The 12,262-nt window shown below is 34.4% G+C and overlaps 2 protein-coding genes across 2 annotated transcripts; both read right to left on the reverse strand.

Moving 5' to 3' along the window:
* Positions 1-1,453: 1,453 nt before the first annotated feature.
* LOC132268854 (bifunctional protein FolD 2) lies at positions 1,454-4,863 on the reverse strand. The gene is made up of 5 exons (XM_059769716.1): positions 4,618-4,863; positions 3,527-3,710; positions 2,565-2,722; positions 2,178-2,390; positions 1,454-1,895 (listed from the first exon to the last, which is right to left on the reverse strand). The coding sequence occupies exons 1-5, from the start codon at positions 4,729-4,731 to the stop codon at positions 1,665-1,667; spliced, it is 900 nt and encodes a 299-aa protein (XP_059625699.1). The 5' UTR covers positions 4,732-4,863; the 3' UTR covers positions 1,454-1,664.
* Positions 4,864-6,159: 1,296 nt separating this feature from the next.
* LOC132268859 (dephospho-CoA kinase) lies at positions 6,160-11,082 on the reverse strand. The gene is made up of 3 exons (XM_059769734.1): positions 10,834-11,082; positions 10,005-10,150; positions 6,160-6,795 (listed from the first exon to the last, which is right to left on the reverse strand). Exons 1-3 carry the CDS (start codon positions 10,939-10,941, stop codon positions 6,357-6,359), a joined length of 693 nt encoding a protein of 230 aa, XP_059625717.1. The 5' UTR covers positions 10,942-11,082; the 3' UTR covers positions 6,160-6,356.
* Between the last annotated feature and the right edge of the window lie 1,180 nt (positions 11,083-12,262).

Raw genomic sequence — 12,262 nt, forward strand, 5'->3', positions numbered from 1 at the left:
TCAGGATACCATAGTTATGGATAAGCAAGCGTTGACAATCACCTCAGAGGCTGGGACCAGTTTGTTGTTAACAAGTTCCTCAGTATGGCAAACCTGTCCACTCACTTCTCGACTGTAAGTTGAGGCTGACATAAACCCAATTGGTAAATTAAGTGCATTAAAACTATTCTGATGGTTTACCATTTTCAATGTGCAAAATATTATCTAACAAACTTGTAATAAATCATAAAAATCAAAGATGCCACCTCACAATTAATGTCTGAAATTGAGGAGGATTTATTTTGATACAATGAATATTTTCGTTCTGTCTAATTATATAGGAGATTACGCCATGCAGGCAATCCATGAACACTAAGGAGTATGGGTATCGTATTCATGACATGAATAGAGTACACTTCTAGATGATGTAAAAATTGTAGAGTATTATAGAGAGAGTTGGAGATTTAGAATATGGAAGAGATTGTAGATTCTTGTAAAAAAGTAAAACATCCTAAAATAATAATAAAAAATTTGTAAAACGTAAATTATTAAGATATTTACGTAGAAGTTTTTAGATGGTGAAAAAAAGACCTATAAATAGGTGAGTGGTGTTATTTATAAGGAACAAGTTTCAGAACAGAGGCACTTTGCAACAACTTGAGTAGTAATAGTCTAATAGAGGTGTCACAAATCAATACATATTTTCGAACTTCTCGATCCGGCCTAACCAAATCATGCTCTACTCGAACTTGGTTCGATCTAACCAAATCATGCTATACTCGAACTTGATCCGGTCTAACCAAATCATGTTTGTCTACGAGTTGACTGAAATATATTGGGCTTGTATTATTTTAATTAATTTTAAGAGGAATGGTGTTTATGCTTAGTAATTTAAAATCCAAACTTATTTATTTATTGGTATATATAATCAAAATTTTAAAGCTCAGAGCTCAAAACGGGTAATCCATTCTTCCAACGGATAATATAGTGTCCCAGCACAGATGATTTATTGAGCATTGCAGCTTTCAAGCAGTTCCTTGGCCTATGATTCATAGAGCATGTGCAGCTTTCAAGCAGTTCCTTGGCCTATGATTTATAGAGCATTTGCAGCTTTCAAGCAGTTCCTTGGCCTTTGTGATGCCCTTATGCAGGTGTTCTTCATTTGAAAACTTGATGCTCCCCCTTTGTGATGCCCTTATGCAGGTGTTTTCGCTGGTTTTATTCTCGTCGAGGAGAAGAAACCTTATTACGTAGAGAGAACAAGCTCAATGGGTTTGTCAGGCATTTAAACAATTAGGTCAATCCAGTCAGTCTTACCATAAATTGTATCAATCAAGTTTATTGACCTAAAAATATATAGTCGCTAATTAAAGTTCAGCTCACCCACGAAAAGATGATTTTGATGATTTTTAATTTTACACATGTAAAATTTTTCACCGAAGTGAAATAAAGCTACTGAATCAATCCATCAGCATAAGTAAAAAAATTACTTCAAGTACCTCAATTTCACTCGAAGTTTATTTTAATCATTTATCTGCAGTGCTAAAGACGTTCATAACTTTATGTAATCCTTATAGAAGTAGAGGAGAAGCATATGCAGTGGACATATAAAAATGCGTTCCTACAAATTTGTATCTTGAAAAGTCGCAAGATCTCATTGTGAAGTGAAAAATTAACAAGGGAGTTTACAATTCAATCACACGTTTGGCACCATCCAAGGTATTCTTCAGCAGCATTGCAACAGTCATTGGGCCCACACCTCCTGGAACCGGAGTTATCCAACCAGCTACCTTACATGCTTCTCGAAAGTCTACATCTCCAACAAGTCGATAACCTGACTTTCTACTTGGATCATCTATAGCGTTTGTCCCAACATCAATAACTGCAGCACCAGGTTTTATCCAGCTGCCCTTAATCTGAAAATGATGTAGATAAAATTTGTAAATATCCTTCGTATACAAGCTTATTTCTCTAAAATAATGCCACCACAAACATTGAATACTCAAGTGTATATAGTTTTTAACTATGAAGTAATGTTCTCTTAATACATGTAATAAGGATTAAGCATCTTCTAGCTGGAAATAAACTAAATAGTTGATATTTTCATCAAACATATGAAGAATATTGCAGTGACTAAATCTGAATTGCACATGACTGAGATAACGTCTATTTTAAACTAAAAAACCAAATCTGTTTACCATCATTGCTTGTCCTGCTGCAGCAATTATAACGTCTGCTTCACGAATGACATTCTCGGGATTACAAGTATGTGAGTGAACAACTGTAACTGTGGCATCTGCCTTTAGAAGTAGCAGTGAAACTGGCAATCCAACTATGTTACTTCGACCCACCACGACTGCCTTCTTTCCCCTTACGCTAATGCCACTTCGTGATAGAAGTTCAAGACAGCCCTGTTGACAGAATACTATCTTATAAGACCAAAAGTTCTCTAGTTAACAAACAGGAGATACTCTCACTGAGACCCAAATCTATGAACAATAGGGTTACTATTTACGCAACTAATTGAAGAAGCATAGATTTAGAACAAGAATGTCCATATATTATTTCAAGACTGGATATATTGCCTTGGGGGTGCAAGGAAGGAACAGAGGTTCTCTGCCTTTCATGGCCAGCTTGCCAATGTTCAGAGGATGAAAGCCATCTACGTCTTTCTCGAGACTGATTTCGGTCAAGACTTTCTCTTCGTTTATATGTTTTGGCAATGGAAGCTGAACTAATATACCTGCATCATCAACACAAACCAGGTCCTCACTGATTATTTAAACATGTGCTGATTTCAAGAACCAATGAACCACGCATTTTAATGTCTAGATGGCCGAAACTTGTTCTTTAGGATACCAGAAGAAAGTTTAACATGCAGTAGTTTTCATCAAATCTCACCAAATCTCACTGGATGCTAGAACAATCGTAAGGAAAAGAAGATTGCCTTCAAACATTTATATAAGATCAAACAAGATATCTTATGAAATCATTTTGTCACTATATTTTTTGAAATGTTGGAAACGGTATTTACTTTCTCGTTATTACCAAAAATAAAAAACGTTACGGAAACGTATAATTCGAAAATATTGCACCTAACAAAGGACTTCTCCAAGTTTTAACATAGATTTTTCATATTCTTCAATAATACCATGTAAAATTTTACAGGTATCATATTCATATCTATATCCAATGAAGGTTTGTTCTCCAAATATGTTTCACTTGTTGCTGCTGGAACCAGGAAGTGGGTCTCAAATGAACCAAACTGTCCTCTCTCAAAACCATTTTCAGGGTATTTTGGCTCCAAATGATAAGATTGGTTTTTTGCCAACAAATGCACTAAATAAAAGTAGGTAGGAATATTAACCAGAAAAATATATAAACAGGAAGTCATTTATTGAAATCTTTTTATAGGAAAAAAAAAAAAAAAAAAAAATTAGCAAAAGAAATGCAAGTGGAATTCGGAAATATTTTAACAGAATAACAACAATCATGCGAAAGCAATATAGAGAATATCATATTGACTTATTATGTATTAATAACCAACCGTGTACATCAGGATTTGCATTTAACTCATGAACCTTGCTAATCAACTCAGCTTCAAGTACTTGCTCTGGGAGGTCTATGTCAAAGGACTTAATCCCAACTTCAGCACATGCCTTTCTCTTCATACCCACATAGCTTTGAGAATCCTTTCTATTGCCCACAATGACTACAGCCAGTCCTGGGACCTAAGATTAGAAAATATATCATACTTCTGACTCAATGATATATGGTAAAAAATAAATAAATAATAATAATATTATATCAAGAACTTGTTATAAGACACATAATATTATACTAGTATCAAGAATCTGTTCTAAGACCGATCGAAAACTTCAAAGGTTAATCCTAAATGCATGCTTTGTATTATAATTTTCTAAATCATACAACTATAACTAGCAACTAAGCAATCCTAGAAAATTGATAACAATATTCAGATATTTTTTCTTCTAAAGGACGATGCCCATGAACATTAAAAAATGTTCAATGAGAGTTTCATTAAATATTTGGTGATAAATCAATAGACCTCTATGAAAGGGGTTTAGTTTTTTAAGAATCCAACATAAAGGACAAGGAAGGTGCTTGTTCTTAATGTAAGCCAATTTCACAGCATATACAAATGACAACTTAAATATCAGTAACGATGAACACAGTTTTTGAATGTATGTCACTTTTCATGCTAGAATCAAGAGGACTAATTTCTTGATAATGGATGACAACAATAGTTAAGGGTAGAAAATCACGTGGTAAGTGAATATCAAGAAATTCATACTGAGAAGGCAATATTCTCATTCAGGCATGCCTACAAATTGAAGCAGGAGGTGTCAACTGCTTGATTTTTCCATCTAAAAAAAATTCCAGGCTATTTTTTTTCCCAAAACAAAAGAGTAAATTCTACAGCTACAGGATTTAGAAAGTAAATATTGCGTTTAAAAGATGAAAGATTTCCAAATACGTCGATGAAGTTCTTATAGAATACCATCGATGCTATAATTCGCCTTTTCCAGCAAAATAAAGGGAATCTTAAAATGATTATTTACTACAAACTAACTTAAAGCTTGCAAACCCTAGAGATAGAGAGAGAGAAAGAGTGACCTTGCCGTATTTCTGGGACAGATGACGAACTTCGGAGGCGATTTCAGATCGAATTGTCTGTGCGACTGCTTTGCCGTCGATTACGGTGGCCTGGTGATCCGAAGGCGACGCCATTGTCGAATAACTCTCTTTCAATTTACTCCAATAACTATAAAATATGAGAGAGACTAAACTGTCTCACCGTAATTCACATGAAATGAAATCGTTGTGGATGAAGATGGAGGTTTTGGAGATGAGAGGGGACCTAACCCATTGATATTTATATATATATATATTTCCTTTTTTTCTTTTTCTTTTTCTTTTTCTTTTTTTCTTTTCTTTTCTTTTTTTTTTTTTTTAACACAAACTTGGACATGCAGTGACTTGTAAAAAATAATAAAAAATAATATTAAAACTTCTCAAAGTGAGAGATTTCAACCGGAACTTAATTAGAATCACACTTCGGTTGAGGTGCTAGTAACCCAGCTCAACCCAAACTCGAATTTTATTCCTATTATTTATATTTTAAAAAAATTAAATGCATTATATATAATATTCAAATTATAATCACCTTTTTATTTTCAACCTTCTTTGTTAAATATTAATTTATTATATATTAACATTTAGGAGAATTAATTTTTTAAGAATTTATTTATAATTTATTAAAAATTTGTAATAAGTTTTTAAAACTTTTTTTTTTGTTTAAGAAGAATTTAATCATAAATTAATTCAATATCACATTAAATTTTTATTGTGAATATTGGTCATATGGGTAACTCGAATTAACCAACCTGATTTTCTAATTCAAAATCTTAGCTCTGGTTGTAAACTCGAGTTTAAAAATAAGAGAGTGGGTTGAATTGTTAGAGTTAAAGGAAAAGTTTAGAAGTGGGCTCTAGTTAAATATTTCATATGTGGATCCGTTTCCCCATTTTGGAGGCCCATTTATGCTTGCTCATAGCCCATTGGGGCCATTTCACATCCTTTTTCTTTCTTCCTTTTTTATTGTTTTTTTTTTTTTCCTTCTTTTTTAATTTTTTTTTTACCTACAGTATATAATAATATTGTTCTGAAAATTTACAACCCACTTGACCTTCCGAAAGAACTGAAACATATCTACAAATCATAAATTATTTCACAAAGATATCCATTGCCCATAGGATACTTGTCAATACACTCTGCAATGGATGAATGGATTAAGAAAAAATATCTGGATTGCACAAAAATTCCAGTCTGGGCCAGACAACTGTTTCAGGTAAATCTTAAATGAATAGAAAAGGGCTTGTATGAATCATGCTACACAAAATCATAAAGCTCCAAGGTTTGATTCTAAAGAAGAAGAAAAGAAAAAGAAAAAAATGAAGTTAACCTCCAGTTACCAATCAGAATATAAGTACGAAACCTGGGCGGTAGAGTCTCCACTGCAGTCAAGTCTTGTGGCTACACACTAGTTGCCCTAACTTACAAAAATGATATACCATCCACCTCCAGGAACAGAGATGCTTTTCCTGCTGTTAAAAGGAATCACGACTTCCTATCAAACAAACACCCCCTAACCAGATATTTTAATCAATTTAACAGCCTCTTGAATTTTTATTTTCTTCAAGGCACGCAACAGAACAGCCTTCTGAATTCAAATTCTACTTCCAAGTCATGTCAAATATACATCATGCATTGAATAAAGCACAGTCGAACAATGTGATGCACTTGCACCTTATCTATTAAATATTTAAGGTAGTTATAACGGCCCTAGACTATTACTATCGTAAAGCTTTCCTGCATACAACTACACCAACAAGAACTGATATAAAAGCCAGAAAGGCTCCCTGTCTGGAAAGCCCAAATTCAGTCCAAGTCAAGGGCTTCTTGACCTCGGCTAATACTTTCTGAAAGTTGACATTCAAGTCCTCCAGGGATCCAGTGTTATCAATCACCAAGTCTGCTTTACTCCTTTTAAAATCCAGAGGCATTTGAGCATTTATCCTATTATTGGCCTCTTCTGCTGAAGATCCATCTCTTGCCATGAGTCGCTGAAGTTCTGTTTCAGGATCAACCCATACAACAATAATGGGATTAGTCCACTTGTCCATCTTGGCCTCAAACAGCAAAGGGACATCAAGAATGATAATCTTATAGCCCTTCATCCATAGCTTCAGTATTTCAAAAAAGATACCAGATGATATATAAGGTGCCAGCAACCTACAAGGATATAATAGCCAAAATTCAAAACCAAAATTCACAATATGATATGCACGGAGGAGGAATTCAATGTAATTTCTCGAACAATCTAGAACCAAGAAGACTACTTTAAAAATATTTGACAGTGTACATAAGATAAATTGCCATACTTACCTCAAAAATAAAAGATTTCATACTTTTTAAACTATCTGGAGACATAACTCCTGTTAGAAATTCAAGTTATGGGTTTCAAAGGAAGAATTGCTTCAAGTGGCCACCTAAATTGTCTAAATAAGCAGTTGGGGTGATCATGAACTAAAATTACTGGATGACTTATTTGAGGGTGCATGTTTAAAGAAGGCTGGTCCTTCTCAGAGGTACAGTTTGGTGTCGCCAGTTCTAAGCACTACTGCTCAGTCAGTGGGCAGTTTAATCAATCAATTCACTGGCAGGTTGATTCATAAAATCAATCCCACAAATCACTCCAATCATATTTTATCATAAACTAAAATCACTCCCACAATATTCTCAGAGCAATATCATGTGGAGTAATTTAAGGTTCCTATAATAATATTCTCCAACACTCACAATTCTACAAATCCAACCACTACACATTTGAAGCCATATATAAGACTTGGAAATTTTGCGTGCGTGTGTGAGTGAGACTGTGAGAGTGAGAGTGAGAGTGAGAGACTTCAACAAAAACACAGATAATCTAGAGAGAGGAGAGAGAGTCTGACTTCAATGAAAAACTCAGGAAGAAATAACAGGATAACCTCCCAAAACCTCAAAATCTCAAATGGGAATAAGTAGAGATGAACAAATTAATCATGATCCCCGCGTCCCATAATCTCAAGCAGTTCAAATGTGGGGAAAATGAGCTTGGAGAGAGGTAGCTTATTTTATTGACAATTGCAAATGAGAGAAAGAGACAGGAGATGGTTGCAGGAAGACCAAATGAAGAAGTACAAAAGGGACCCCATTCTTTTACCTGTAAACTGGAAAGCAATATCAGCAGTAATTCAATCAAAACCATGGTTGTCAAAATCCCGATTCTGAGTCGTAGAATTGCATGATTCTACGATTCAAAATCCAAAATCGATCCAAATCTTAACAAAATCGTTCAATTGGTAGAATCGGGGACAGAATCGGTAGAATCGGGGGTAGAATCATACAATTCTACACGATACCGATTCTACAAAATTGGGTGTTTGGGCGGTCTTTTATAGTATTGGTTGTTTGGACCTTTATACTATTGGTTGCTTGGGCAAGCCTGCAAAAAAAGTCTACTAAAAATGAAAAGTTATATATTTATTCTATAAATTATAAAATATAAAAATCTCACTACGAGTTACAAAGCCCTAATTTGTTATTACAGAAACCACAGAGTCACAGAGGAGGCGGCAGAGGCTCAGAGAGAGAAGATCGGATCCATAGAGTCACAGACAGCTTTGGCCAGGCGTGTTCGTTTTTTTTTTTCCTTTCCTTGATCAAGTGTTTATTATTAGAGAAATCCCTAATTTTTTACTACAGAGACCCCCTTTTGTTAAGATTAGGTATGATGTAAAATCTATATCTTAATTTTCTATTTTTAGCTTGTAATTAATTAAGTTTATATTCCTTTTATGCACATCATATATTCATCATGTGATAATTACCTAATAAAAAACTACAATAAAAAAATATATATAGTACTCATGTATTGGTAATTTGGTATGTATGTGTGTCACACTGTTTGCATATATTATTAGTATATCACAAATATTTAAATAAAAAATATATAAAAATGGAAGTCTACAAGTTAAAATTGTTTCTTAAAATGATATGACCGAACTGTGAGATCACTGAGATGGCTTTCTCTGTTGCTGACAATGGATGATAAATACTATATTTTAAACGTTTTAACAAGACAATAAAAAATTAGTTTATTTATATTCGGACTTTGGAATATTCTCTTTTATTTATATTCGGAATTTGGAATATTGTTAGGATTTGAGATTTGTGAACTCATAGATATGTAATATTATGTGTTTTGGCCTTATTTTGGTTATATTTTACAAATCTTATTGTTTAAGAAGTTAGTTTCAATTGTTTTTTCACAATTTGGTAAAATCTTACGATTCACGATTCGATTCTACGATTCCGATTTTACGGAACCCAAAACGATTCTACATAGAATCCCGATTTTAACAACCTTGATCGAAACAGGGTTCAAGATTTGCAGGAGCCCAAACACAGGTAAAGGGTAAAACACCCACTAAAACCAGGGTTCAAAATTAGCAGTTGTGTCAAATCAGGAACTCAAAGACATGGTTTTAATTACAAAGATAATGGGAGTACAATTTTAATTGTGCTTTACTACCATTAACCATACACGGTGTTTTAAGAACGTCAAAAGGGCATTTCTGGCCCAACCTGATAATGACCAAACATTCCCCAAACATGATTCGTGTCTCCCATAACCATACCCGAACCGAATCATATGTCCAGCCCCATCGTAAAAGGAGAGGGATGTTGAGAACTTGAGCTACCCAATCAACCAAGTAAAACAGGTAAGTATACTTAAATCCAACATGCACAAATGTGTATCTATAACATGTAACAAAAAAAATGTTCATGTCATCAATGGAATCTTCAACTCAAATGCTACAGAAAGCTCCTCAACAGCCCATCTCTTTCTAGCAGGTGGAAGCATCTTGGTCTTACCTAGATTAACATTTATGAATGGGTTGCAAATGGCATAGAAGAACGAGTGAAGCAGTTGCAGTGTGACAAAGAGAGAGCAGGGCAGCTCAATGATTATTAAGCAGAGTATCACAAAAATTTTATCACGCACTTTTGGTTGATTAATAATCTAAAAAAGGCTTATATTAAGCTACAATATTAAATACGAACCACCTTTTATGGATAAAAATGGCTTCATTTTCTTCTCAACAGCCTCAAATGATTGGATCCTCCTCGAGGATTGACTGACGAAATTAGTATAGAAAAATAGGGTCATCTCCACAAATGATGGTACGGAATCTATATTACGCAACTTAGAACGCAGGTACGAGAACCAACACAGGATAGGCGAGTAAGGGCCTTTTATATAACAAAATTTTTAGAAGTTACCAGATGACTAAAAGAACAGCAAAGGCACCATCCTTCATCCAAATGCCATGAAATGTGTAGGGGCAAATAATTGCATCACCCATTGAACACCAAAATTCACACTACCTGCTTCGTACCTATTAAGAAGTTGGCGCTTTGCAGGATCTGAAAATACAATTTGTCCCAGCTTTGGCCTGTCAACTTCTCCGTTGTCTTGTAAGATGTCCCGACCAAATGCTGCCACCACCTTTTTCCAACCTCCAGTGCCTTCCTTCAAAACATCCTGCAACAAAGCCGATATAATAAATTCACATATTGCAAAGCCAAGAAGTTTCTTCTCTACCAATGTCCTTCCTATTAGGAAGGGTTGTCGATCAACAGTATTGTGATCATACTCATTCCAAACACCAAATTCCTATTTACGCAAGACTTGCATTCACGTGGACTCTCAACAATTCTTGATGGGTGATTGGCAAAGCCATTATTCTGATAAAATTTCAGAATAGTTGGGTCAATGTGAACTTGTTATATAAATAGAATGAATTGTTGTTATATAAATAGAACGAATAATATTTAAATTTCTTGTAATTTGGCTAATTTTCTTTTTTTGTCATTATCAAAATTACAGAATGCATAAATCACATCTGCAACTGAAATTACAGTAATCAAACTACACACACAAGTATCAAGAAAGAGGATGTGATCACTCATTTTTCTTTACAGATGAAATTTCAATACATTAATCTCTTGCTATTCGCACAATAATCGTACTAAATTATTGAATTATGTAAATCTTGCCCATAACCATCTTAAACCCTGATTTTCATCGTGCTCATCGTTTCAGTTCTGTATATCTTAGTTTAGGGTTCTTCGTAAACCAATCAATCAAGAATAGATACAAGTAGGAATATATATGTAGAGAGAGAGGGAGTTGAACAGTTGAATATAAGAGGGCGGGAGGCTTACGCGAGCAACGAGGTCGGCGTCGACGACGGGGAAGCCGTGAGCTTTGAAAAGATTGGAGACCGTACTCTTTCCCGATGCGATACCACCCGTCAGTCCTACTATCCTCATTGCCCCTTTCTTTCTTTCTTTCTTTCTTTCTTTCGTTGTAATACCGTAATGTATATTTTATACCCACAGATTTTTATTCCGGCGGAGGACTCGCCTTTTCTAGTCTCTCTGCCCCTCTGATCTATGACTAATCAATCAATCAAGAATGACCCGTAACCTCAACCGGTGATTAATAGGGGATAGGCTATAGGGTGGGTCATGTTATTTAGCCCATGTTGCTGGGTGAAACGGGCTTTTAGTGTGTACTAACCATGCAATGTGGATAAATAAGGCTGCCTGCCGAAAAAACAAAAAAAGCAGGTTAATTTGTAAATTTTATCCTAAATTCAAGGATATACATAGTCAGTATTTCATTCCAATCATTCCCTTATTTAATATGAGATTTAGAGTGGAAATGACATGAGATTTAGAGTGGAAATGATATTCTAAAGGGAATAAAATTCCATTCCACATTTAAACCAATGAAATGAAAATTCATTTAAAAGAATGAGATTTGTGGCTACAGCCACTTCCGCCATTGCCTTCTACCGTCGACTCCGTCATTGTCGTTGCAACACCTCCACCTCCACCTCCACCTCCACCTCCACCATTGTCAGGGGCGGAGCCAAGATTTTAATTCAGAGGGGGTACAATATATTTGTTAAAAAAAAAAAAAAATTTAATAAATAAATATGACAATATAAATTTTTTTTTTTAAATTAAAAAAGCAAATAAGAAAAATATAGTTATAAAATAATATGCTAAATAAATACCGTAAAAAAAAAATATAGTTACAAATATAAGAATCAAAATATTAATTAATAATATTTTAATTAAATACAATCATAAATGTCATCGATAAAAAGAAATAAGTTTAAAAATATAGAAAAATACATAATTATACATAAGCGAAAAAATAATTTTTTTGAAAAAGGAAACAAAAATTAGAAAATGAAAAATATATTGTATATTTGAAGAAGGAATATATGTAATTTTTTTTTTTTCAAAAGGGAATTAAAAGAATTTGAAAACTTAAGGGGGACACTATTTAAAATTACTATGTAAGTATATATATATATATATGCCAAAAATATGTATCTATGTATAGTAAGTTGGAACAAAGTGAGGAGGGGGGGCACGTGCCCCCTCTGGGCCTTAATTGGCTCCACCCCTGACCATTGTCATCGTCGTTGCCACCACCACCACCTCTACCTCCTACCGCTGCCTCGCCGTCCACCGTCGTCACCACCAACCTCTATCTCCATCGCCACTACCACAACCTTTCGGCACTTCCACTTCCACTGTCGTTGTCTTTTATAACCATCACTTAGAATGGTGATTA

The sequence above is a fragment of the Cornus florida genome, unplaced genomic scaffold (genome assembly GCF_030987335.1).
Source record: "Cornus florida cultivar Cherokee Brave unplaced genomic scaffold, ASM3098733v1 CherokeeBrave_3.0.0_Hap2_Chr08, whole genome shotgun sequence".
NCBI classification, from domain to species: domain Eukaryota; kingdom Viridiplantae; phylum Streptophyta; class Magnoliopsida; order Cornales; family Cornaceae; genus Cornus; species Cornus florida.

Coding starts and splice junctions, on each gene's coding strand:
- LOC132268854 (XM_059769716.1), bottom strand. CDS start 4,731: ATGGCGTCGCCTTCGGATCACCAGGCCACCGTAATCGACGGCAAAGCA. Junction 3,711..4,617: donor TGTCCCAGAAATACGGCAAG/GTCACTCTTTCT, acceptor TTCTAATCTTAG/GTCCCAGGACTGGCTGTAGT. Junction 2,391..2,564: donor TCCTTCCTTGCACCCCCAAG/GCAATATATCCA, acceptor TTCTGTCAACAG/GGCTGTCTTGAACTTCTATC.
- LOC132268859 (XM_059769734.1), bottom strand. CDS start 10,941: ATGAGGATAGTAGGACTGACGGGTGGTATCGCATCGGGAAAGAGTACG. Junction 10,151..10,833: donor ACGCCGACCTCGTTGCTCGC/GTAAGCCTCCCG, acceptor GCTTTGTTGCAG/GATGTTTTGAAGGAAGGCAC. Junction 6,796..10,004: donor AAGCGCCAACTTCTTAATAG/GTACGAAGCAGG, acceptor ATATCCTTGTAG/GTTGCTGGCACCTTATATAT.